General features: G+C 63.5%; 2 protein-coding genes across 3 annotated transcripts; both read right to left on the reverse strand.

Annotated features, from left to right (window-relative positions):
• Positions 1 to 8,930: 8,930 nt before the first annotated feature.
• Positions 8,931 to 11,328, reverse strand: LOC139825931 (large ribosomal subunit protein mL52-like). Of its 2 annotated transcripts, XM_071800543.1 has the most exons (5): positions 11,060 to 11,162; positions 10,774 to 10,843; positions 10,285 to 10,352; positions 10,142 to 10,206; positions 8,931 to 9,400 (listed from the first exon to the last, which is right to left on the reverse strand). In XM_071800543.1, the coding sequence occupies exons 1-5, from the start codon at positions 11,145 to 11,147 to the stop codon at positions 9,269 to 9,271; spliced, it is 423 nt and encodes a 140-aa protein (XP_071656644.1). In that variant the 5' UTR covers positions 11,148 to 11,162; the 3' UTR covers positions 8,931 to 9,268. The 2 variants fall into 2 exon arrangements, with proteins under 2 accessions (XP_071656644.1, XP_071656643.1); XM_071800542.1 differs by lacking the exon at positions 10,774 to 10,843 and having other exon boundaries at positions 11,060 to 11,328.
• A 99-nt stretch (positions 11,329 to 11,427) lies between these two features.
• On the reverse strand, positions 11,428 to 23,244 carry LOC139825926 (B-cell lymphoma 3 protein-like). Its single transcript, XM_071800527.1, has 10 exons — positions 23,226 to 23,244; positions 19,870 to 20,088; positions 19,058 to 19,214; positions 16,592 to 16,700; positions 15,596 to 15,794; positions 14,707 to 14,795; positions 14,521 to 14,598; positions 13,316 to 13,483; positions 12,120 to 12,186; positions 11,428 to 11,820 (listed from the first exon to the last, which is right to left on the reverse strand). Exons 1-10 carry the CDS (start codon positions 23,242 to 23,244, stop codon positions 11,552 to 11,554), a joined length of 1,374 nt encoding a protein of 457 aa, XP_071656628.1. The 3' UTR covers positions 11,428 to 11,551.
• Positions 23,245 to 23,455: the final 211 nt, after the last annotated feature.

Raw genomic sequence — 23,455 nt, forward strand, 5'->3', positions numbered from 1 at the left:
GCCCCTCCCCCCTCCCCAAGCTGCCCCTCCCCCCCCAAGTGCCCCTCCCCCCCCATAAATGGGCCCGGGGGTCATTGTCGCCGGGGGGGGGGGAGGGGACATGGGGGGGGAGGGGACACTGCGGCAATGGGGGGAGGGGGGGACGGAGCGGTGGTCACTGGGGTGGGGACACCGCCATTGTCCCCAGTGTGGGGACACGGGGACCCCACCATTGTCCCCAACACAGGGACACGGGGACCCCAGGATTGTCCCCAATGTGGGGACACGGGGACCCCAGGATTGTCCCCAATGTGGGGACACGGGGACCCCAGGATTGTCCCCAATGTGGGGACAAAGTGACACCACCATTGTCCCCAACACACGGATACGGTGACACTGCCATTGTCCCCAATACACGGACATGGTGACACCACCATTGTCCCCAATACTTGGACAAAGTGACACGGCGATTGTCCCCAACACACGGACACGGTGACACTGAGATTGTCCCCAATACATGGACTTGGGGACCCCACCATTGTCCCCAACACACGGATACGGTGACACCGCCATTGTCCCCAATATGTGGACTTGGGGACCCCACCATTGTCCCCAATACCTGGACATGGTGACACCACCATTGTCCCCAACACATGGACACGAGGTGACCACAATTGTCCCCAACACATGGACACGGTGACACCACCATTGTCCCCAACACATGAACACGGTGACACCACCATTGTCCCCAATACCTGGACATGGTGACACCACCATTGTCACCTGCAATGTCACCCTGAGCCCCATTGTCCCAATGTCCCATTGTCCCCAATGCCCCCATTGCCCCCGTTATCCCCAATGAGTCCCCAATGTCCCCATTGCCCCAATGTCCCCAAGGCCCCCATTGTCCCCAAGGCCCCCAATGTCCCCATTGCCCCCAATGTCCCCAACGTGTCCCCAATGTCCCCATTGCCCCAATGTCCTCAATGAGTCCCCAATGTCCCCATTGCCCCCATTGCCCCCATTGCCCCCAATGCCCCCAATGTCCCCATTGCCCCCATTGTCCCCAATGTCCCCATTGTCACCAATGTCCCCATTGCCCCCATTGTCCCCAATGTCCCCATTGTCCCCAATGTCCCCATTGCCCCCATTGTCCCCAATGTCCCCAATGCCCCCAATGTCCCCATTGCCCCCATTGTCCCCAATGTCCCCATTGTCCCCAATGTCCCCATTGCCCCCATTGTCCCCAATGTCCCCATTGTCCCCAATGTCCCCATTGCCCCCATTGTCCCCAATGTCCCCAATGCCCCCAATGTCCCCATTGCCCCCATTGTCCCCAATGTCCCCATTGTCCCCAATGTCCCCAATGTCCCCATTGTCCCCAATGTCCCCATTGCCCCCATTGTCCCCATTGCCCCCACTGCCCCCATTGTCCCCAATGTCCCCAATGTCCCCATTGCCCCCATTGCCCCCATTGTCCCCAATGCCCCCATTGTCCCCAATGTCCCCATCACCCCCATTGTCCCCATTGCCCCCAATGTCCCCAATGTCCCCATTGCCCCCAATGTCCCCAATGTCCCCAATGTCCCCATTGCCCCCATTGTCCCCAATGTCCCCATTGTCCCCATTGTCCCCAATACCTCTCGGGGGCCGTCACCTCCGTCCACCCCACAACCTGTGGGGACAATGGGGGGGTGGAGGGGTCAACCCTGTGATCTCCCAGTGCCCCTCCCCCCCTAAACAAGAACCCAGGCGTCCGGGTGGGGCGGGGGGGGGGATCCCCACATTTTAATGGGAGGGGGAGGGGAAATGAGGTCAAACCCCCCCCCCCACGTGGGGGGTCCCCGCGTGCTGGGTGTCCCCCCCCGCCCCTCCCCCGCACCACCAGATTTAGGGCGGAACCGATGGGAAATGATGGGGAAATCGATGGGAAATGGGGAAATCGATGGGAAATGGGGAAATCGATGGGAAATGGGGAAATCGATGGGAAATGGGGAAATCGATGGGAAATGATGGGGAAATCGATGGGAAATGGGGAAATCGATGGGAAATGATGGGGAAATCGATGGGAAATGATGGGGAAATCGATGGGAAATGATGGGGAAATCAATGGGAAATGATGGGGAAATCGATGGGAAATGATGGGGAAATCAATGGGAAATGATGGGGAAATCGATGCGGTAATGGGGCCGTCGATGGCGCAATTAGCGGGGGAGGGGCGGGGGGAGGGGCGGGGGGAGGGGGGAGGGGCGGGGGATGGGGGGGGAGATGGGGATATGGGGGGGATGGGGGGGTGGGAAATGGGGGAAGATGGGGGGAGATGGGGGAGGGGAGGGAGATGGGGGAGGTGGGGGGATATGGGGGGAGGGGTGGGAAGTGGGGGGATATGGGGGGGAGGGGTGGGAAATGGGGGGAGGTGGGGGTGGGGAGACATGGCAGGGGTCCCTGGTTCATATGGGGGGGTCAATGGGATTGGGGGGTCAATGGGATTGGGGGTCCCTGGTTCATATGGGGGGGGTCAATGGGATTTGGGGGGGGTCCCTGGTTCATATGGGGGGTCCTGGTTGCTATGGGGGGGTCCCTGGTTGCTATGGGGGGGTCAATGGGATTTGGGGGGGTCCCTGGTTCATATGGGGGGTCCTGGTTGCTATGGGGGGTCAATGGGATTTGGGGGGGTTCCCTGGTTCATATGGGGGTCTTTGGTTACTATGGGGGGGTCCCGGTTGCTATGGGGGGGTCCCTGGTTGCTATGGGGGTCCTGGTTCATATGGGGGGTCAATGGGATTTGGGGGTGTCCTGGTTGCTATGGGGGGGTCAATGGGATTTGGGGGGGGTCCCTGGTTCACATGGGGGGTCCCCAGTTGCTATGGGGGGGTCCCTGGTTCATATGGGGGGTCCTGGTTGCTATGGGGGGGTCAATGGGGTTTGGGGGGGGTCCCTGGTCGCTATGGGGGGGTCAGGGGGGTTTGGGGGGGTCCCTGGTCGCTATGGGGGGGTCAATGGGGTTTGGGGGGGTCCCTGGTGCATATGGGGGGTCCTTGGTTCATATGGGGGTCCCCAGTTGCTATGGGGGGGTCCCTGGTCGCTATGGGGGGGTCAATGGGGTTTGGGGGGGGTCCCTGGTCGCTATGGGGGGGTCAATGGGGTTTGGGGGGGTCCCTGGTTCATATGGGGGGTCAATGGGGTTTGGGGGGGTCCCCGGTTGCTATGGGGGGGTCAGGGGGGTTTGGGGGGGTCCCTGGGGGTGCCGGGGGGTGTCCCCCTCCCCCCCCAAGCGCCGGGAGCCGCTCGGCAGCTCGGGATCGATGGCGCGGGGAACCCCCCCGCACGGATCGATGGATCCCCCCTAAAAATCGATGAGAATCCCCCCCCAAAAATCGATGAGAATTCCCCACCCCCTCCCCCTTCCCCCCCCCCCCCCCCCCCAAAAATCAATGCGAATCCCCCAAAACGATCGATGGTTCCCCCCCTCCCCCCCCCTTCCCGCGCTAATGGGCCCGCCCGTGACCTCCACCCCGCGGATCGATCCATTGGCGGGGGGGGCGGGGGGGATGGGGGGGAATCCCCGCCCTGGGGACAACGGGGGGGGGACCCCGAGTTTGGGGGGGACCCCAAATTATGGGGGGGGGGAATAAGGGGGGGGGATCCCAAATATGGCCCAGGGAGCGCAATAGAATGGGGGGGGGGACCCCAAAATAGGGCGAACCCCCCCCCCAAATGCGGCTGGAAACGCCGCGATTGAGCCCAAAAATATAATGGGGGGGTCAGAGCCAAAATAGCGCGGATTCACCCCAAAAATACCGTGAATTCACCCCCAAAATAGAACGCGGATTCAGCCCCAAAATAGCGCGGATTCACCCCAAAATCCCCCCCCAAAGGACCCCAAATTCACCCCAATTCACCCCAAGATACAACGGGGACCCCCCCTCCCCCCCCCCAATACCATTTGGTGCCGGAACCTCCGGATTTGGTCAAAAAAAGGGGGGGGGGGGCCGTAAAACGGGAGGCGCCCCCCCCCCAATTTCACCCCACCCCCCCCCCAAATGCCCCAAAATCCCCCCAAAATGCCCCAAAACCACCGCGAACCCCAAAAGCGCTTTGTGCCCCCCCCCCCCCCCCCCAATATCTGGGGTCTCCCCCCCCCCAAATCCGCCCCTCCCCCCCTCCCCCCCCCCGCGTCTTTCTCGCGGCACAAAGAGCCGGGGGGGGGGAGGGGAGGAAAACGGGGTCCCCCCTCCCCCATTTTCCCCCCTTAATTGGGGGGGGGGGGGGCTGCCCCTCCCCCACCCCCATTAATACAATGGGGGGAGGGCGATTAATTGGGGGGGGGGGTAATTTTGGGGCGTTAAATCGGGGGGTGAACAAAGGGGGGGGTGGGAAATAAAGGGGGGGAGGGGTGGGAAATGGGGTGTGGCCAGAAAAAAGGGGGGGGGGGAGGGGGAGGGGTGGGGGCTGCTCGTCCCCTCCCCCCCCCCCCCGCCAATCAAGATGCAAAACGAGGCGGAAATTTATGCAAAGTTGTAAAAGCGCGGGGTTTTTTGGGGGGGGGAGGGGGGGAGGAGGGGGTGGGGGGTGGGGGGGGGGAGGGGCGGGGGGGGGGAGGGGGGGTGGGGGAGGGGTCGGAGAGGCCGCTGCACCCACCTCCGGATCCATCGGTGGGCGCAGGGAGACTGCGGGTGGGGGGAGGGGCGGGGGGGGAGGGGGGGTGGGGGGGGGGGTCGTGGGGTGGGGGGGGGGGGGGAAGGGGGGGAGGGGGGAGGGGGGGAGGGGAAGAAAAAATCGATATTGGGAAAAAAAAGCGGAAAAAATGGGAAAAAGGGAAATAAAGAAAATAAAGGGGAGGGGGGGAGGGGAGGGGGAGGAGGCCACGCCCACAGGTTCCTCAAGGCCACGCCCACAGGGCCAAGGCCACGCCCCCCGCGCGGCGTTGCTGGGAAACGGGGGATGGGGGGGGAGGGGGGAGGGGGGAGAGGGGGGGTTGGGGGGGATTTGGGGATTTTTGGGGGGGGTTGGGGTGGTTTTGGGGGGTTTGGGGGTTTGGGGTGGTTTTGGGGTATTTTATTTTGGGACATTTTGGGGGGGTTTGGGGAGATTTTGGGTGATATTGGGACATTTTGGGGGCGATTTTGGGGTATTTTGTGTTATTTTGGGACATTTTGGGACATTTTGGGACATTTTGGGGGGGATTGGGGTGATTTTTGGGGGTTATTTTGGGTAATTTGGGGCTGTTTTGGTGGTTTTGGGTGATTTTGGGCGCTCTGTGGTTATTTGGGGTGATTTTTTTAGGGCGATTTTGGGTCATTTTGGGTAACTCTGGGGCTATTTTGGAGTTTTGAGTGATTTGGGGGGTGATTTGGGGGCCGATCTACCAGGGGTTTTGGGCAGTTTGGGCCATTTCGAGGGGTTTTGGTGATTTTAGAGGGTTTGGTGATTTTTAGAGGGTGATTTTGGGGGGGGGGTTGGGTAATTTGGGGGCCCAATGGGCCCAGTAAAGCCCAACAAGGCCCCAAAAAGCCCCAAAAAGGCCCCAAAAAGGCCCAAAAAAGGCCCAAAAAAAGGCCTCAAAAAAGGCCCCAACAAGGCCCCAACAAGGCCCCAAAAAAGGCCCCAAAAAAGGCCCCAAAAAAGGCCCCAAAAAAGGCCCCAAAAAAGGCCCCAAAAAAAGGCCCCAAAAAAAGGCCCTAAAAGGCCCAAAAAAGGGCCCCAAAAAGGCCCCCAAAAAAGGCCCCAAAAAGGCCCAAAAAAAGGCCCCAAAAAGGGCCCCAAAAAGGGCCCCGAAAAAGGGCCCAAAAGGCCCCAAAAAGGCCCCAAAAAGGCCCCAAAAAGGCCCCAAAAAAGGCCTCAAAAAAGGCCCCAACAAGGCCCCAAAAAGGACCCAAAAAAGGGCCCAAAAAAGGGCCCAAAAGGCCCCAAAAAGGCCCCAAAAAAGGTCCCAAAAAAGGCCCTAAAAGGCCCCAAAAAAGGGCCCAAAAAGTCCCAAAAAGGCCCCTAAAAGGCCCCAAAAAGGCCCAAAAAAGGGCCAAAAAAGGCCGCAAGAAAGGGCCCAAAAGGCCCCAAAAAAGAGCCCAAAAAGGCCCCAATAAGGCTCCAAAAAAGGCCCCCAAAAGGCCCAGAAAGGCCCCAAAAAGGCCTCAAAACAGGCCCCCAAAAAAGGCCCTAAAAGGCCCCAAAAAAGGCCAAAAAAAGGCCCCAAAAAAGGGTCCAAAAAAGGCCCTAAAAGGCCCCAAAAAGGTCCCAAAAAGGGCCCCAAAAAGGGCCCCAAAAAAGGGCCCCAAAAAAGGGCCCCAAAAAAGGGCCCCAAAAAAGGGCCCCAAAAAAGGGCCCCAAAAAAGGGCCCCAAAAAAGGGCCCAAAAAAGGGCCCAAAAAAGGGCCCAAAAGGCCCCAAAAAGGCCCCAAAAAGAGGGCCCAAAAAAGGGCCCAAAAAAAGGGCCCAAAAAGGCCCAAAAAGGCCCAAAAAAAGGGCCCAAAAAAGGCCCAAAAAAAGGGCCCAAAAAAGGCCCAAAAGGCCCCAAAAAGGCCCCAAAAAGAGGGCCCAAAAAAAGGGCCCAAAAAAGGGCCAAAAAGGCCCAAAAAGGCCCCAAAAAAGGGCCCAAAAAAGGCCTCAAAAAAGGCCCCAAAAAAGGCCCAAAAAGGCCCAAAAAAGGCCTCAAAAAAGGCCCCCAAAAGGCCCTAAAAGGGCCCAAAAAAAGGCCCCGAAAAAGGCCCCAAAAAAGGCCCTAAAAGGCCCAAAAAAGGCCCAAAAAGAGGCCCTAAAAGGCCCCAAAAAGGCCCAAAAAAGGCCCCAAAAAAGGGCAAATAAACCCCAATAAACCCCCAATAAAAATTCAATCAAGCCCCCAATAAAATCCCCAATAAAACCCAATTAAAACCCAATTAAAAGCCCAATAAATCCCCAATCAAAACCCAATCAAAACCTCAATTAAGCCCAATAATAACCCCCAAAGCCCCCCAATTAAACCCCAATTAAAACACAATAAATCCCAATAAAACCCCCAATTAAAACCCAATAAGACCCCAATAAAACCCCAATTAAAACCCCCAATTAAAACCCCCAATTAAACCCTCAATTAAACCCCAATCAAAACCCAATTAAACCCCAATTAAACCCCAATTAAACCCTCAATTAAAACCCAATAAAACCCAATAAAACCCCAATAAAACCCCAATCAAAACCCAATAAAACCCTCAATTAAAACCCAATTAAAACCCCAATCAAAACCCCAATTAAAACCCAATAAAACCCCCCCAAAAAACCCCAATTAAACCCCAATTAAACTCCAATTAAACCCCAATTATACCCTAATAAAACCCCAATAAAACCCTCAATTAAAACCCAATTAAAATCCAATTAAACCCCAATTAAAACCATATAAAACCCAAATTAAAATCCCAATTAAATCCCCAATAAAACCCCCATTAAAACCCCAATAAAACCCCAATTAAAACCCCAATTAAAACCCAATTAAAACCCAACTAAAACCCCAATTAAAACCCCAATTAAAACCCTCAATTAAAACCCAATAAAAGCCCAATAAAAACCCCATTAAAACCCCAATAAAACCCCCATTAAAACCCCAATTAAAACCCCAATAAAACCCCCAATTAAAACCCAATAAAACCCCCAATTAAAACCCAATTTCTCCCCAATAAAACCCAATCAAACCCCAATAAAACCCCAATTAAAACCCTCAATTAAACCCCAATTAAAATCCAATTAAACCCCAATTAAAACCATATAAAACCCAAATTAAAATCCCAATTAAATCCCCAATAAAACCCCCATTAAAACCCCAATAAAACCCCAATCAAACCCCAATTAAAACCCCAATAAAATCCTGAATAAAACCCCAACTAAAACCCCAATTAAAACCCAATAAAACCCCAATAAAAACCCCAATAAAACCCTCAATTTAACCCCAATAAAACCCCCAATAAAACCCCAATTAAAACCCAATAAAACCCAAATTAAAACCCCCATTAAAACCCAAGAAAACCCCAATTAAAGCCCCAATAAAACCCCAATTAAAACCCCAATAAAACCCCCAATAAAAACCTCAATAATACCCCAATAAAACCCCAACAAAATCCCAATTAAAACCCCAATAAATCCCAAATTAAATCCCAATTAAACCCAATTAAACCCCAATAAAACCCCCATTAAATCCCAATAAAACCCTCAATTAAACCCCAATAAAACCCCAATTAAAACCCAATAAATCCCCAATTAAAACCCCAATCAAAACCCCAATCAAAACCCAATAAACCCCAATTAAAACCCAATAAAACCCCAATAAAACCCCCAATAAAAACCTCAATAAAAACCCAATAAAACCCCAATCAAAACCCCAATTAGAACCCAATAAATCCCCAATCAAAACCCCAATTAAAACCCAATAAAACCCCAATCAAAACCCCCATTAAAACCCAATAAACCCCAATTAAAACCCAATAAAACCCCAATTAAAACCCCAATAAATCCCCAATCAAAACCCCAATTAAAACCCAATAAGACCCAATAAAACCCCCAATCAAAATCCAATAAAACCCTCAATTATAACCCAATAAAACCCTCAATTAAAACCCAATAAAAACCTCAATTAAACCCCAATAAAACCCTCAATTAAACCCCAATAAAACCCCAATTAAAACCCCAATTAAAACCCCAATAAAACCCCCAATTTCAACCCAAAATTGCCGCAAATCGCGCTTTTTACAGCCGGACTCCCAACCCCCGCTCCATTAACCCCATCAAATTAAATCCCAACACATCCGGTCGCTTTTTTGGGCTTAAAAGCCCCGATTTTGGGCAAAGTCGCGGTTTCCTCGCCCGGGACTCGAACCCGCGGCCCCGGCTCCCACCACAGCGCCCCCTATGGGGAGGAGCCCAGCTCTGCCCCACAAGTGCCCCCCCACCCCCCCCCAGCCCCCCAAGCAAAATCAACAACACCGATTTGGGTGGAAACATCCGGGTTTTTATCACAAACAACGGGGCCTGAAGGGACCCAGGCGTCCGGGCCCCATAGATCCCTTCACCCCGGAAGGGACCCAGGTGTCCGGGGGACCCAGGCGTCCGGGCCCCATAGATCCCACCCCAGAAGGGACCCAGGCGTCCGGGCCCCACAGATCCCTCCCCGGAAGGGACCCAGGCGTCCGGGCCCCATAGATCCCTCCCCGGAAGGGACCCAGGCGTCCGGGCCCCACAGATCCCTCCCCGGAAGGGACCCAGGCGTCCGGGCCCCACAGATCCCTCCCCGGAAGGGACCCAGGCGTCCGGGCCCCACAGATCGCTCACTGGTCGGTCCCGCTCCGTCCCGGGGGGCGCTGGGAGCCCTTGGGGCGCAGTTGTGGGGCCGGGACCCCCGTGGGGCGCCCCCTGGAGGCGGCGGCGTCCAGAGCCCCGATCAGCCCCACGGCGCGGCGCTGCGGGAAAGGGGTCACGGGGGGACCCAGGAGTGCCCCAGGGACCCAGGAGTTCGGGGAAGGGGATCCAGGAGTTCGGGAGGGACCCAGGCGTTCGGGAGGGACCCAGGAGTGCCCCAAGGGACCCAGGAGTGCCCCAGGAGTCTGGGAGGGACCCAGGAGTGCCCCAGGGACCCAGGAATTTGGGGAGGGACCCAGGAGTTCAGGGGGGACCCAGGAGTGCCCCAGGGACCCAGGCATCCGGGAAGGACCCAGGAGTGCCCCAGGGACCCAGGCATCCGGGAAGGACCCAGGAGTGCCCCAAGGGACCCAGGAGTTCGGGGAGGGACCCAGGAGTGCCCCAGGGACCCAGGAGTTCGGGGAGGGACCCAGGAGTGCCCCAGGGACCCAGGAGTTCGGGGAGGGACCCAGGAGTGCCCCAGGGACCCAGGAGTTCGGGGAGGGACCCAGGAGTGCCCCAGGGACCCAGGAGTTCGGGACAGACCCAGGCGTTCAGGAGGGACCCAGGAGTTCGGGAGGGACCCAGGAGTGCCCCAAGGGACCCAGGAGTTCGGGGAGGGACCCAGGAGTGCCCCAAGGGACCCAGGAGTGCCCCAAGGGACCCAGGCGTTCGGGAGGGACCCAGGAGTGCCCCAGGGACCCAGGCGTTCGGGAGGGACCCAGGAGTTCGGGGAGGGACCCAGGAGTGCCCCAGGGACCCAGGCGTTCGGGAGGGACCCAGGCGTCCGGGCCCCAACTCACCGCCAGCTCCTCGTTCTCCCGCAGCCGCCGCTGCTGCCCCTTCCAGAGGGGGGCGGGGCGACCGTCTGGGGGAGGGGGGAGGGGTTAGGGGACCCAGGCGTCCGGGGGAAGGGACCCAGGCGTCCGGGGGGGCGGGGACTCACCCACAAAGGACCAATCCGGGAGGTCACGGAGGGGCCCGAAACCCGAGGAGCCCGGGGAGAGGCCGTGTCTGGGGGGGGAGGGGAAAGGGGCGTGGTCACGGAGGGACCCAGGAGTGCCCCAGGGACCCAGGAGTGCCCCAAGGGACCCAGGAGTGCCCCAGGGACCCAGGAGTTCGGGGAGGGATCCAGGAGTGCCCCAAGGGACCCAGGAGTTCGGGGAGGGACCCAGGAGTGCCCCAAGGGACCCAGGAGTGCCCCAGGGACCCAGGAGTTCGGGGAGGGATCCAGGAGTGCCCCAAGGGACCCAGGAGTGCCCCAGGGGACCCAGGAGTTCGGGAGGGACCCAGGAGTGCCCCAAGGGACCCAGGAGTTCGGGGAGTGATCCAGGAGTGCCCCAAGGGACCCAGGAGTCCGGGAGGGACCCAGGAGTTCAGGGGGGACCCAGGAGTGCCCCAGGGACCCAGGAGTTCGGGCCCCCCCCCCACTCACTCCACTCGCCATTGGCCGATGCGCTGGGGGGGGCGGGGGAGGGGCCGCAGGTTCCGGACGTGACGTTCAGCTGGGGGGGCGGGGCATGAGCCGGGGGGCGTGGTTACGCAGACCACGCCCCCAAGCAGCGTTCCACCCGCCCCCAATTAATGAACTATTAACCCCGCCCACCCCTAATGAACGGAAACCCCTTTACCCCCCTCCCACCGCATTTTTTGGCGCTTTCCGCCAAAATCCCGCACCCAAAACCCCCAAAAATGCCCCAAAAAGCCCCAAAACCGCGCACCCAGCCGCAGCACCCTCCGCGCCGCCATGGCCGCCGCCGGAAGTGACGAAAGATGTGGTGGCGCCACTTCCGCGGCGGGCGGCGCCATTTTGTACGGCGCAACCGCTTCCTCTACTGGGCCGGTTCCCACCGCCCCAGGGCGCAGCCATTTTGTACGGAACGGCCGCTTCCGCCCCCCCAACCGGATGCCGCCATTTTGTACGGCACCGACGCTTTCGCTGTCCCCCTGGCGCCGCCATCTTGTACGGCACGGCCGCCGCCATTTTGACGGCGGCCGCGCGGGGCCAAAAATGGGGGAGAATCTGGTGAAAGAAGGGAAATAAGCGACAAAAATCGGCCGCGCGCGACTCTACGTCATCAGGCGAGGGTTTTTTTAGCCAAAATCGCTTTAATTCGCCTCATTTCAGGACTTGTTAATGCTCGTGGATGGGGGCGGGGCCCTCCCGGACGCCTGGGTCCCTTTAAGGCGCGTGGTCACGTGGCCGCCCGGGGTCACCTGGCCCCTCCCGCTTGGCCCCGCGCCTCCCGGGGGCGGAGCCGAGGGGGCTCGGGAGGGGATTGGTCCGTCCGTGCAGCCCGCGGCGGCTCCTGATTGGCTGAGGCCTCCCGGCCGGGCGACGCCATTGGGTGGAGCGGGGGGGACTCGGCCAATGGCGGGGCGGGGGCGGGGCCTTCGTGCTTCACACCCCGAGCGCCATTGGGGGGCTGGGCGGAGGCCGCTCGCTGATTGGTTGCCGGGGGGGGCCCGGGGGAGGCGCGGCCTGGGGGGGACAATGGGGGGTTCAGGGGGGACCCCAAACCCCACCCCCCCACGTCATCAGCTCCCAGGGACCCCGGGGAGGGACCCAGGAGTGCGGGAGGGACCCAGGAGTGCGGGGAAGGGACCCAGGAGTGCCCCAAGGGACCCAGGAGTGCCCCAAGGGACCCAGGAGTGCCCCAAGGGACCCAGGAGTTCGGGGGGGACCCAGGAGTGCCCCAAGGGACCCAGGAGTTCTGGAGGGACCCAGGAGTGCCCCAAGGGACCCAGGCGTCCGGGAGGGGACCCCCCGCCCCCCCTCACCGTTTTGGGGTCCCCGGGGGGGGGAGGGCGGGGGTCGCGCTGCTTTTCCCCTCAAGATGTCGATGACCTGGGGTGGGGGGAGGGGAAACAAGGGGGTCCATGTGTCCCCAAACGTCCCCAAACCCCTCCCCCCCGCACCCCAAAACCTCCGGTGCACCCCGAACCCCCCAGGACCCCCCGAACCCCCACATTTCCCCACCCCCCCATGTCCCCCCCACTTATGGGGTCCCCCCCACCCCCCATTCCCCCCCATTTCTGGGGTCCCCCCCATCCCCCTGACCCCCCATGTCCCCCCATTACCCCCCATGTCCCCCCCATTTTGGGGTCCCCCCCATCCCCCCGACCCCCCATGTCCCCCCATTACCCCCCATGTCCCCCCTATTCCTGGGGTCTCCCCCATTTATGGGGTCCCCCCCATCCCCATGTCCCCCATTACCCCCATTCCCTTACCCCCCATGTCCCCCCCATTTATGGGGTCCCCCCCATCCCCCTGACCCCCCATTACCCCCCCTGACCCCCCATATCCCCTCATCCCCATTACCCCCCACTACCCTCCATTTGTGGGGTCCCCCCCATCCCCCTGACCCCCCCATTCCCCCCATTCCCGGGGTCCTCCCCCATCCCCACATCCCCCCCTGACCTCCCATGTCCCCCCATTACCCCCCACGTCCCCCCATTACCCCCATTCCCTTACCCCCCATTACCCCCCATTTATGGGGTCCCCCCCCCCATTCCCTTACCCCCCATGACCCCCCCATTCCCGGGGTCCCCCCATCCCCCACACCCCCCCCATCCCCCTGACCCCCCATGACCCCCACAGACCCCCCCCCAGACCCCCACAGACCCCCATTACCCCCCATGTCCCCCCTATTCCTGGGGTCTCCCCCATTTATGGGGTCCCCCCCATCCCCATGTCCCCCCCATCCCCATGTCCCCCCCCCCATTACCCTCCATTCCCTTACCCCCCATTCCCCCCCATTTATGGGGTCCCCCCCATCCCCATGTCCCCCATTACCCCCATTCCCTTACCCCCCATTCCCCCCCATTTATGGGATCCCCCCCATCCCCCATGACCCCCTTTACCCCCCATTACCCCCATGTCCCCCCCATTTCGGGGTCCCCCCCACCCCCATGACGCCCCCCCACCCCCCAGACCCCCCCACACCCCCCAATTTCGGGGTCCCCCCCCCGTTCACCTGCGCGCTCCCCGCCAGCGCCAGGGGGGTCTCGTTGTGCCCGTTCCGCACCCCCGTGTCCGCCCCGTTGCGCAGGAGCAGCCGCAGCAGCCCCGGCAGCGCCCGCCCCGCCGCGGCGTGGAGCGCGGTGCAGCCCGCGTAGCACTGCGCGTTCACACGGGCGCCGCGCTGGGGGAGCGGGGTGAGCCCACGGAGGCCCACGGAGACCCACGGAGACCCACGGAGACCCGTGGAACCCCGCGGGGCCCCGGGCGCCCGCCAACAGGCAAAGCCACGGACACCCCCACGGGTCCTAAAGACCCCCGGGGTCCTAAAGCCCGCCCAGGGTCCTAAAGCCCGCCCAGGGTCCTAAAGCCCGCCCAGGGACCTAAAGCCCGCGCAGAACTGAGCCCCATGGACCCCCCATAGATCCCAATGGACCCCCATGGACCCCCACAGACCCCCATGGACCCCCCATAGACCCCCACGGACCCCCATAGACCCCCATGGACCCTCCATAGATCCCAATGGACCCCCATGGACCCCCCATAGACCCCCACGGGCCCCCCATAGACCCCCATGGATCCCAATGGACCCCCATAGACCCTCATGGACCCCCCATAGCCCCCCATAGACCACATGGACCCCCATAGCCCCCCCATAGCCCCCCATAGCCCCCATAGCCCCCCATACCCCCCAAACCCCCCCACAGACCCCCATAGACCCCCCATAGACCCCCCCATAGACCCCATAGCCCACCACAGACCCCCCACAGCCCCCCAACAGACCCCACAGCCCCCCCATAGCCCCCCATAGACCCCCATAGCCCCCCCATAGCCCCCCATAGACCCCATAGCCCCCCATGGACCCCCCATAGCCCCCCACAGACCCCCCATAGACGCCCATAGCCCCCCCATACATCCCCATAGCCCCCCCAAAGACCCCATACCCCCCCCATAGCCCCCCCACAGACTCCCATAGACCTCCCATAGACCCCCCATAGTCCCCCATAGACCCCCATAGCCCCCCATAGACCCCATAGCCCCCCCATACACCCCCATAGCCCCCCCCATACCCCCCCTAAACCCCCCCACAGCCCCCCAAAACCCCCCCCACCCCCAATCCCCCCCCCACCCCCACCCCCCCCATAACCCCCCACCCCCCCCCCCAACCCCCCCACCCCCCCCCAACCCCCCCAACCCCCCCAAACCCCCCCAAACCCCCACCTGGATGAGCAGCTCCGCCATCTCCAGGCTGTTCCTCTCCACCGCATGCAACAGGGGGGAGCGACCGCTCTTAATATCCTGGGGGGGGGGGGGGGGGGGATGAATTTGGGGGGTTCAGGGCACCCCAAGACCCCCCCCAGACCCCCCAGGACCCCCCAAAACCCCCCCGGACCCCCCCAAACCCACCACAGCGTCCACATCGGCCCCGTGGTCCAACAGCAGCCGAACGCTCTCGGGGGCCCCGGAACCCACGGCCACGTGCAGGGGGGTGAGACCTGGGGTACGGGGGGGGCCCCGTTATTTGGGGGGGTCCCCGGTAATTGGGGGGGTCCCCATGTTATTGGGGGGTGCCCCCCTGAGCCATTTGGGGTGTCCCCCCTGTTATTTGGGGAGGTCCCCATTATTCGGGGTGTCCCCCCCATTATTGAGGGGGTCCCCACATTATTGGGGGTCCCCCTGAGCCATATGGGGTGTCCCCCCCCAATATTTGAGGCATCCCCCCCATTATTGGGGTGTCCCCACATTATTGGGGGTGTCCCCCCCCATTATTTGGGGCATCCCCCCCATTATTGGGGTGTCCCCCCCATTATTTGGGATCCCCCCATTCTTAGGGGTCCCCCCCATTACTTTGGGGCTGCTCCCCCCATTATTTTGGGTCCCCCCCATTATTTAGGGTCCCCCCATTATTTAAGGTGCCCCCCCCATTATTAGGGGTCTCCCCCCATTATTTGGGGTGTCCCCCCCCTCATTATTAGGGGTGTCCCCCCCTTATTTTGGGGCTGCCCCCCCCATTATTAGGGGTGTCCCCCCCTTATTTTGGGGCTGTACCCCATTATTGGTTCCCCCCCCCATTATTTTGGTCTCACCCTCGTAGCCCCGCCCCTTCACCTCCAGGCTCCGCCCCCCCCCCCACTTTGGGCCGTTCCCCCGCCCCCCTCAGCCCCATTTCGGGGTCTGCCCCCCCCAGCCCCACTTGGGGGCGTCCCCCCTCCCTTCCTGGGGGTGCCCCCCCTCATTTTGGGGCTGTCCCCCCCTCATTTTGGGGGTGTCCCCCCCCCCCGTTTTTGGGGCTCACCCTCGTAGTTCCGCGCCTGCAGGTCCAGGCCCCGCCCCCCCCGCAGGAGCTCGCGCAGGCAGCGCGGGCTCGCGGCCTCGCACGCCAGGTGAGCGGCGGAACGGCCCAAGCGGTCCGGGGCGGAGGGGGAGGCTCCGTGCGACACCAACAAGCGCACCAAGGCCGGTTGGGACGTGATCACCGCCAAGTGCAAAGGGGTCTATGGGGGGATATATGGGGGTCCCCATGGTGTACGCGGTGGCCCCCGTGTGGCCCCTGTGGTCACCCAAATAGAAGCGCCCCCCCCATACCCCCCCACGGGTCCCCAAGTGGTTCGCGCCGCCGGAGCACACGGGCTGCCCAGGGTCCTAAAGACCCGCCCAGGGAGCCCCGGGGTCCTAAAGACCCGCCCAGGGAGCCCAATTCGTGTCCCCATGTCCCCCCATGTCCCCAAGCCCCCCATGTCCCCCAATGTCCCCCCATGTCCCCAAGCCCCCCATGTCCTCCCATGTCCCCCTATGACCCCAAGCCCCCCATGTCCCCAAGCCCCCCATGTCCCCCCACACCCCCCATGTCCCCCATTGTCCCCATGCCCCCCCAAGACCCCCATGTCCCCCCACGTCCCTCAATGTCCCCCCATGTCACCTGTGTCCCCAAGCCCCCCATGTCCCCAATGTCCCCCCTATGTCCCCCATGTCCACCCACACCCCCCAAGCCCCGCCATGTCCCCCACACCCCCCATGTCCCCCCACACCCCCCATGTTCCCCTGTGTCCCCAAGCCCCCCATGTCCCCAAGCCCCCTAAGTCCCCATGTCCCCCATGTCCCCATTGTCCCCATGTCCCCATTGTCCCCAATGTCCCCATTGTCCCCATGTCCCCCATGTCCCCAATGTCCCCATGGTCCCCATGTCCCCCACTCTCCCCATTGTCCCCATGTCCCCCACTGTCCCCATTGTCCCCAATGTCCCCATTGTCCCCAATGTCCCCATGTCCCCCCATTGTCCCCATGTCCCCACCTGCCGCATGCGGTTGTAGACGTCCAGGTCCCTCCCCCCCTGCAGGAAAAGCCCCACGAGGCGCCGGGCGACCCCCAGGGCCCCCTGGGCCACCGCGATGTGCAGGGCCCTGGGGACACGGGGACACGGGGGTCACACGGGGTCACACGGGGTCACGGGGTCACGGGGGGCTTGGGGATGTGGGGGGACATGGGGGGACATGGGGACATGGGGGGTGTGGGGGGATATGGGGGGCGTGGGGGATATGAGGGGACATGGGGGGCTTGGGGGACATTGGGGACATGGGGGGACTTGGGGGGATATGGGGGGACATGGGGGGACTTGGGGGGATATGGGGGGACATGGGGGCTTGGGGGGTTTGGGGGACATGGGGGACTTGGGGGGACATGGGGGGTGTGGGGGGGACATGGGGGGCTTGGGGGACATTGGGGACATGGGGGGTGTGGGGGGACATGGGGGATATGGGGGATGTGGGGGGGACATGGGGGACATTGGGGACATGGGGGGACTTGGGGGGATATGGGGGACATGGGGGGACATGGGGGGTGTGGGGGGACATGGGGACATGGGGGGTGTGGGGGGACATGGGGGACATGGGGGGACATGGGGGGTGTGGGGGGACATGGGGGACATGGGGGGTGTGGGGGGACATGGGGGACATGGGGGACATGGGGGACATGGGGGGACATGGGGGGTGTGGGGGGACATGGGGGACATGGGGGACATGGGGGGTGTGGGGGGACATGGGGGACATGGGGGGACATGGGGGGACATGGGGGGACATGGGGGACATGGGGGGACATGGGGGACATGGGGGGTGTGGGGGGACATGGGGGGACATGGGGGGCTTGGGGACACAGGAGGACAATGGGGGGACATGGGGGGACATGGGGGACAAGGGGGGGACATGGGGGGCTTGGGGGGGGTCACATGAGGTCACAGGGGTCGGGGGGGACCCGGGGTTCGGGGGGGGGGACCCGGGGAGCAGGAATCGCCCCTCCCCCCAGCTCTTCCGGGAAAGGGGCGGGGCCTGGCGGTGACGTCAAGCGAGGGGGCGGGGCCGGGGATTCCCCGCGCGGGGAGGGCGGGGGGGGGGGGAAGAGAGGGGACCCCAAAAGGGGGGTTCGGGGGGGGTTGTGCTCGTTGGGGGGGCTGGGGGGATTCCCCGGGGGGTCCCGGGGGGGGTCCCATTGGGGGGGGTCCTGGGGGGTCCCATTTTGGGGGTCCCATGGGGGGTCCCATATTTGGGGGTCCTATGGGGGTTTCCCTGGGGGGTCCCATGTTTGGGGGCCCCATGGGGGGGTCCCATAGGGGTCCCATGGGGGGGTTCCCATACTTGGGGGTCCCATTGGGGGGTCCCATATGGGTCCCATACTTGGGGGTCCCGTGGGGGGAACCTGGGGGGTTCCCATGGGTGGGATCCTGGGGGGTCCCTTGGGGGGTCCCATATTTAGGGGTCCTGGGGGGTCCCATTGTGGGGGTCCCATTGTGGGGGTCCCTGGGGGTTCCCATGGGGGGGATCCTGGGGGGTCCCATTGTGGGGGTCCCATGGGGGGGTCCCATTATGGGGGTCCCCATGGGGGGGGTCCTGGGGGTCCCATTGTGGGGGATCCTGGGGGGTCCCATATTTGGGGGTCTTGGGGGGTCCCATAGGGGTCCCATTGTGGGGGTCCTGTGGGGGATTCCCTGGGGGTTCCCTTGGGGGGTTCCCTGGGGGGGTCCCATGGGGGGGTTCCCATACTTGGGGGTCCCGGGGGGGTCCCGGGGGGGGGTCCCATTATGGGGGTCCCATGGGGGGGGTCCTGGGGGTCCCATTGTGGGGGTCCCAGGGGGGGTCCCATAGGGGTCCCATTGTGGGGGTCCCATGGGGGTCCCTTGGGGGGGTCCCATGGGGGGGTCCCATACTTGGGGGTCTCATGGGGGGGGATTCTGGGGGTTCCCTTGGGGGGTTCCCTTGGGGTCCCATTTTGGGGGTCCCGGGGGGTCCCATGGGGGGGTTCCCATTGTGGGGGATCCTGGGGGGTCCCATGGGGGGTCCCATATTTGGGGGTCCTGGGGGGTCCCATTGTGGGGGTCCCATGGGGGGATCCCATACTTTGGGGTCCCGGGGGGGGTCCCATGGGGGGGTCCCATTGTGGGGGTCCCATGGGGGGGTCCCATAGGGATCCCAGGGGGGGTCCCATGGTGGGGGGGTCCCATTGTGGGGGTGCAGGGGGGTCCCATAGGGGTCTCATTGTGGGGGTCCTATGGGGGGATCCCATACTTGGGGGTCCCGGGGGGGGTCCCAGGGGGGGTCCCGGGGGGGGTCCCATTGTGGGGGTCCCATGGGGGTTCCCTGGGGGTCCCTTGGGGGGTTCCAATGGGGTTCCCATGGGGGGTTCCCATACTTGGGGGTCCCGGGGGGGTCCCAGGGGGGGTCCCGGGGGGGGGTCCCATTTTGGGGGGTTGGGGGGGGTCCCCACTCACGTGTCCCCGTCCTCGTCCGCCCGGGTCGCGGCCGCGATGGCCGCAGCCAATGGGGGGGCTGGGGGGCCCAGGGGGGGCGGGGCCGGCAGCGCCAGGACCCCCGGGGGGGCCCCCAGCGCCCCTCCCCCCCCCAGCAGCGGCAGCGCCCCCTGCAGGGCTGGGGGGGGCAGGGGGGTCAATGGGGGGGGGGGACCCCAAAACCAGACCCCCCCCATCAAACCCCCCAGGGTGGGACCCGGGGGGGACCCAGGTAATGGGGGGGGGGTCAGATAATGGGGGGGGGTCTCAGATCATGGGGGGGGTCCCAGAGATAACGGGGGGGGGTCCCAGATCATTGGGGGGGGTCCCATATAATGGGGGGAGGGGGGGTCAGATAATGGGGGGGGTCCCAAAGATAATGGGGGAGGGGTCCCAGATAATGGGGGAGGGGGTCCCACATAATGAGGGGGGGTCAGAGATCATTGGGGGGGGTCCCATATAATGGGGGGGGGGGTCCCAGAGATAATGGGGGGGGGTCCCAGATCTTTGGGGGGGGTCCCAGATCATTGGGGGGGGTCCCATATAATTAGGGGGGGTCCCATATAATTAGGGGGGGTCCCAGATAATGGGGTGGGGGGGGGGTCAGATAATGGGGGGGGTCCCAAATAATTGAGGGGGGGTCCCAGATAATTGGGGGGGGTCCCAGATAATGGGGTGGGGGGGGTCCCAGATCATTGGGGGGGGGTCCCATATAATGGGGGGGGTCCCAGATAAGGGGGTGGGGGGGGGTCAGATAATGGGGGGGTCCCAAATAATTGGGGGGGGGTCCTCACCTGTGAAGAAGGCGCCGGGTGGGGGTTGGGCTGCGAATCCGAGGCCGGGGGGGTGCGGGGGGGGGGGGGGGAGGGGGAGGGGCGGCTCGCGGCGCTTTGCCCGGGGGGGGGGGGAGGGGTGGGGGGAGGGGTGGGGGTCCCCCCCATCCCCCCCCCCGCCCGGGTCACCGAGCGGCGCTTCCGGAGCGGCAGCGACGCCTCGGGGGGGGGGAGGGGACCCTGGGGGGGGAGGGGACCCTGGGGGGGAGGGGTCCCGGGTGGGGGGGGAGGGGTCCCTGGGGGGGGAGGGGTCCTGTGGTGGGGGGGAGGGGTCCCGGGGGGGCCCCGCGTCGGGTCCGCAAATCAACGGGCAGCTCCTCAGCCATTGGGGGGGCCCGGACGCCTGGGTCCCCCCCCCGAACTCCTGGGTCCCTCCCCGAACTCCTGGGTCCCTCCGGGACTCCTGGGTCCCCTCCCGAACTCCTGGGTCCCCTCCCGGACTCCTGGGTCCCTCCCGGTCTCCTGGGTCCCTCCCCGAACTCCTGGGTCCCTCCCCGAACTCCTGGGTCCCTCCGGGACTCCTGGGTCCCCTCCCGAACTCCTGGGTCCCTCCCGGATTCCTGGGTCCTCCCGAACTCCTGGGTCCCCTCCCGGACTCCTGGGTCCCTCCCGAACTCCTGGGTCCCTCCCCGAACTCCTGGGTCCCTCCCGGACTCCTGGGTCCCCTCCCGAACTCCTGGGTCCCTCCCGAACTCCTGGGTCCCCTCCCCGAACTCCTGGGTCCCTCCTGAACTCCTGGGTCCCCCCCCGGATTCCTGGGTCCCCCCCCGAACTCCTGGGTCCCTCCGGGACTCCTGGGTCCCTTCCCGAACTCCTGGGTCCCCTCCCCGAACTCCTGGGTCCCCTCCCGAACTCCTGGGTCCCCCCCCCCGGATTCCTGGGTCCCCCCCCGAACTCCTGGGTCCCCCCCCCGATCTCCTGGGTCCCTCCGGGACTCCTGGGTCCCCTCCCGGACGCCTGGGTCCCTCCGAGGAGCGGAAGCGACCCCGGGACTTCCCCGCCGGCAGCTCCGGGACTTTCGGGGCTGCCCCGCCCCCTCCCCCCCCTTTGGCCCCGCCCCGGGGACCCCGCGGAAAGGGGGGGGCGGGGTGGGGGATTCCCCGCCAGCGGCCCCGCCCCCTGGGAGGGGACCCAGGCGTCCGGGAGGGGACCCAGGCGTCCGGGGGCTGCACCGCCCCCTGGCGGATGGGCGGGGATTCGGGGAGGGGGGCGGGACCCGGAGCTGTGGCCACGCCCCCCCGCCCCGGAATGGAGGCTTTGGGGGGCGGGGTCAGGCTGGTTTAGGTTGGTTAAGCCGGGTTAAGCCTGGTTTAGCTGGGTTAGGTTGGTTAAGCCGGGTTTAACGGGGTTAGGTTGGTTAAGCCGGGTTTAGCTGGGTTAGGTTGGTTAAGCTGGGTTTAACAGGGTTAGGTTGGTTAAGCCGGGTTTAGCTGGGTTAGGTTGGTTAAGCCGGGTTTAGCTGGGTTAGGTTGGTTAAGCCGGGTTTAGCTGGGTTAGGCTGGTTTAGGTTGGTTAAACCCAGTTAAGCCAGGTTTAGGTTCGTTAAGCCGGGTTTAGCAGGGTTAGGCTGATTTAGGTTGGTTAAGCTGGGTTTAGCAGGTTTAGGTTGGTTAAGCCGGGTTTAGCTGGGTTAGGCTGGTTTGGGTTGGTTAAGCCGGGTTTAGCAGGTTTAGGTTGGTTAAGCTGGGTTTGACAGGGTTAGGCTGGTTTAGGTTGGTTAAGCCGGGTTTAACGGGGTTAGGTTGGTTAAGCCGGGTTTAACAGGGTCAGGTTGGCTTAGGCTGGTTAAGCTGGGTTTAGCAGGTTTAAGTCGGTTAAGCCGGGTCTAGCAGGGTTAGGCTGGGTTAGGTTGGTTAAGCCGGGTTTAGCTGGGTTAGGCTGGTTTGGGTTGGTTAAGCCGGGTTTAGCAGGTTTAGGTTGGTTAAGCCAGGTTTGACAGGGTTAGGCTGGTTTAGGTTGGTTAAGCCGGGTTTAAAGGGGTTAGGTTGGTTTAGGTTGGTTAAGCCGGGTTTAGGTTGGTTAAGCCGGGTTTAGCTGGGTTAGGTTGGTTTAGCTGGGTTAGGCCGGTTTGGGTTGGTTAAGCCGGGTTTTGGCGTCTGGGGGGGACCCAGGCGTCCGGGCCCCACAACCCCCCCATTAGGGGACCCAGGAGTCCGGGAGGACCCAGGAGTCCGGGAGGGACCCAGGAGTGCCCCAGGGGACCCAGGAGTTCAGGAGGGACCCAGGAGTGCCCCAGGGGACCCAGGAGTTCGGGAGGGACCCAGGAGTGCCCCAAGGGACCCAGGAGTTCGGGAGGGACCCAGGAGTTCTGGAGGGACCCAGGAGTGCCCCAAGGGACCCAGGCATCCGGGAGGGGACCCAAGCATCCGATCCCCACAACCCCCCCATTAGGGGACCTAGGCGTCCGGGAAAGAACCCAGGAGTCCGGAGGGGGGGGGATGGGGGGACCCAGGCGTCCGGGCCCCGCCCCCCCAGGTGTTCACACAAAGGTGCGGCCCCCCCCACTTCCTCCCTTCCCCCCTCCTCCTCCCCCTCCCCCCCCCCCCCGCCCCTCCCCCCATTCCCAATGGCCCCGTGGCTCCTTCTGCTGCTCCTGCTGCTCCTGGGGGGGGTCCCGGCCCCCCCCGCCCCCCAAAACGCCCCCCAACCCCCCCCTCGGGGGGGGGCCCGTCGACCCCCCCCAAATTCGGGAGGTCCCGCGTCCCCCTCTTGGACTCAAGGTGAGAATGGGGGGGGGGGGGGGGGGGGAATTTTGGGGGGGTTTGGGGGTTATGGGGGTTATGGGGGGTGGGGGGGGTATTTTGGGGACCCCCCCCTCCCCTGACCTTTGCCCTCCCCTCCCCCCCATCCAGGCTCGTGCCGCCCGCCCCCCCGGAGCCGCCGCCGCTGCCGCCCCCGCGGAGCCACCAGGGGGCTCTCGCTGCCCATATAGGGACCCCCACGTGACCCCCCCCACGTGACCCCCGAGAGCCCCCCCCCCCCCCACGTGACCCCTGTGACCCCCCCCCATTCCCCCCAATTACCCCGCCGTGACCCCCAATGACCCCCTTCATGACCCCCCCCATTGCCCCCAATTACCCCCTGTGACCCCCCCATGACCCCCAATTGCCCCCCATGACCCCCCCATGACCCCCAATGACCCCCCATGACCCCCCCCATTGCCCCCAATTACCCCCCCGTGACCCCCCCATGACCCCCAATTGCCCCCCATGACCCCCCCCATGACCCCCAATGATCCCCCATGACCCCCAATTGCCCCCCATGACCCCCCCATGACCCCCAATTGCCCCCATGACCCCCCCGTGACCCCCACTTACCCCCACGTGACCTCCCCATGACCCCATGTGACCCCCCCCATGAGCCCCCATTGTCCCCAATTACCCCCCCGTGACCCCCCCATGACCCCCACCCCCCTTTGACCCCCCGTGACCCCAATAAACCCCGAGCAAAGCGCGGGGGTCGCTCTGCGCATGCGCCGCCCTTGGTGGTGGGAGGGGGAGGGGGGAGGAGGAGGAGGGAGGAATGTGGGCGGGGCTGTGGGCGTGGC

Source organism: Patagioenas fasciata, chromosome 31, assembly GCF_037038585.1.
Source record: "Patagioenas fasciata isolate bPatFas1 chromosome 31, bPatFas1.hap1, whole genome shotgun sequence".
Lineage (NCBI taxonomy): Eukaryota > Metazoa > Chordata > Aves > Columbiformes > Columbidae > Patagioenas > Patagioenas fasciata.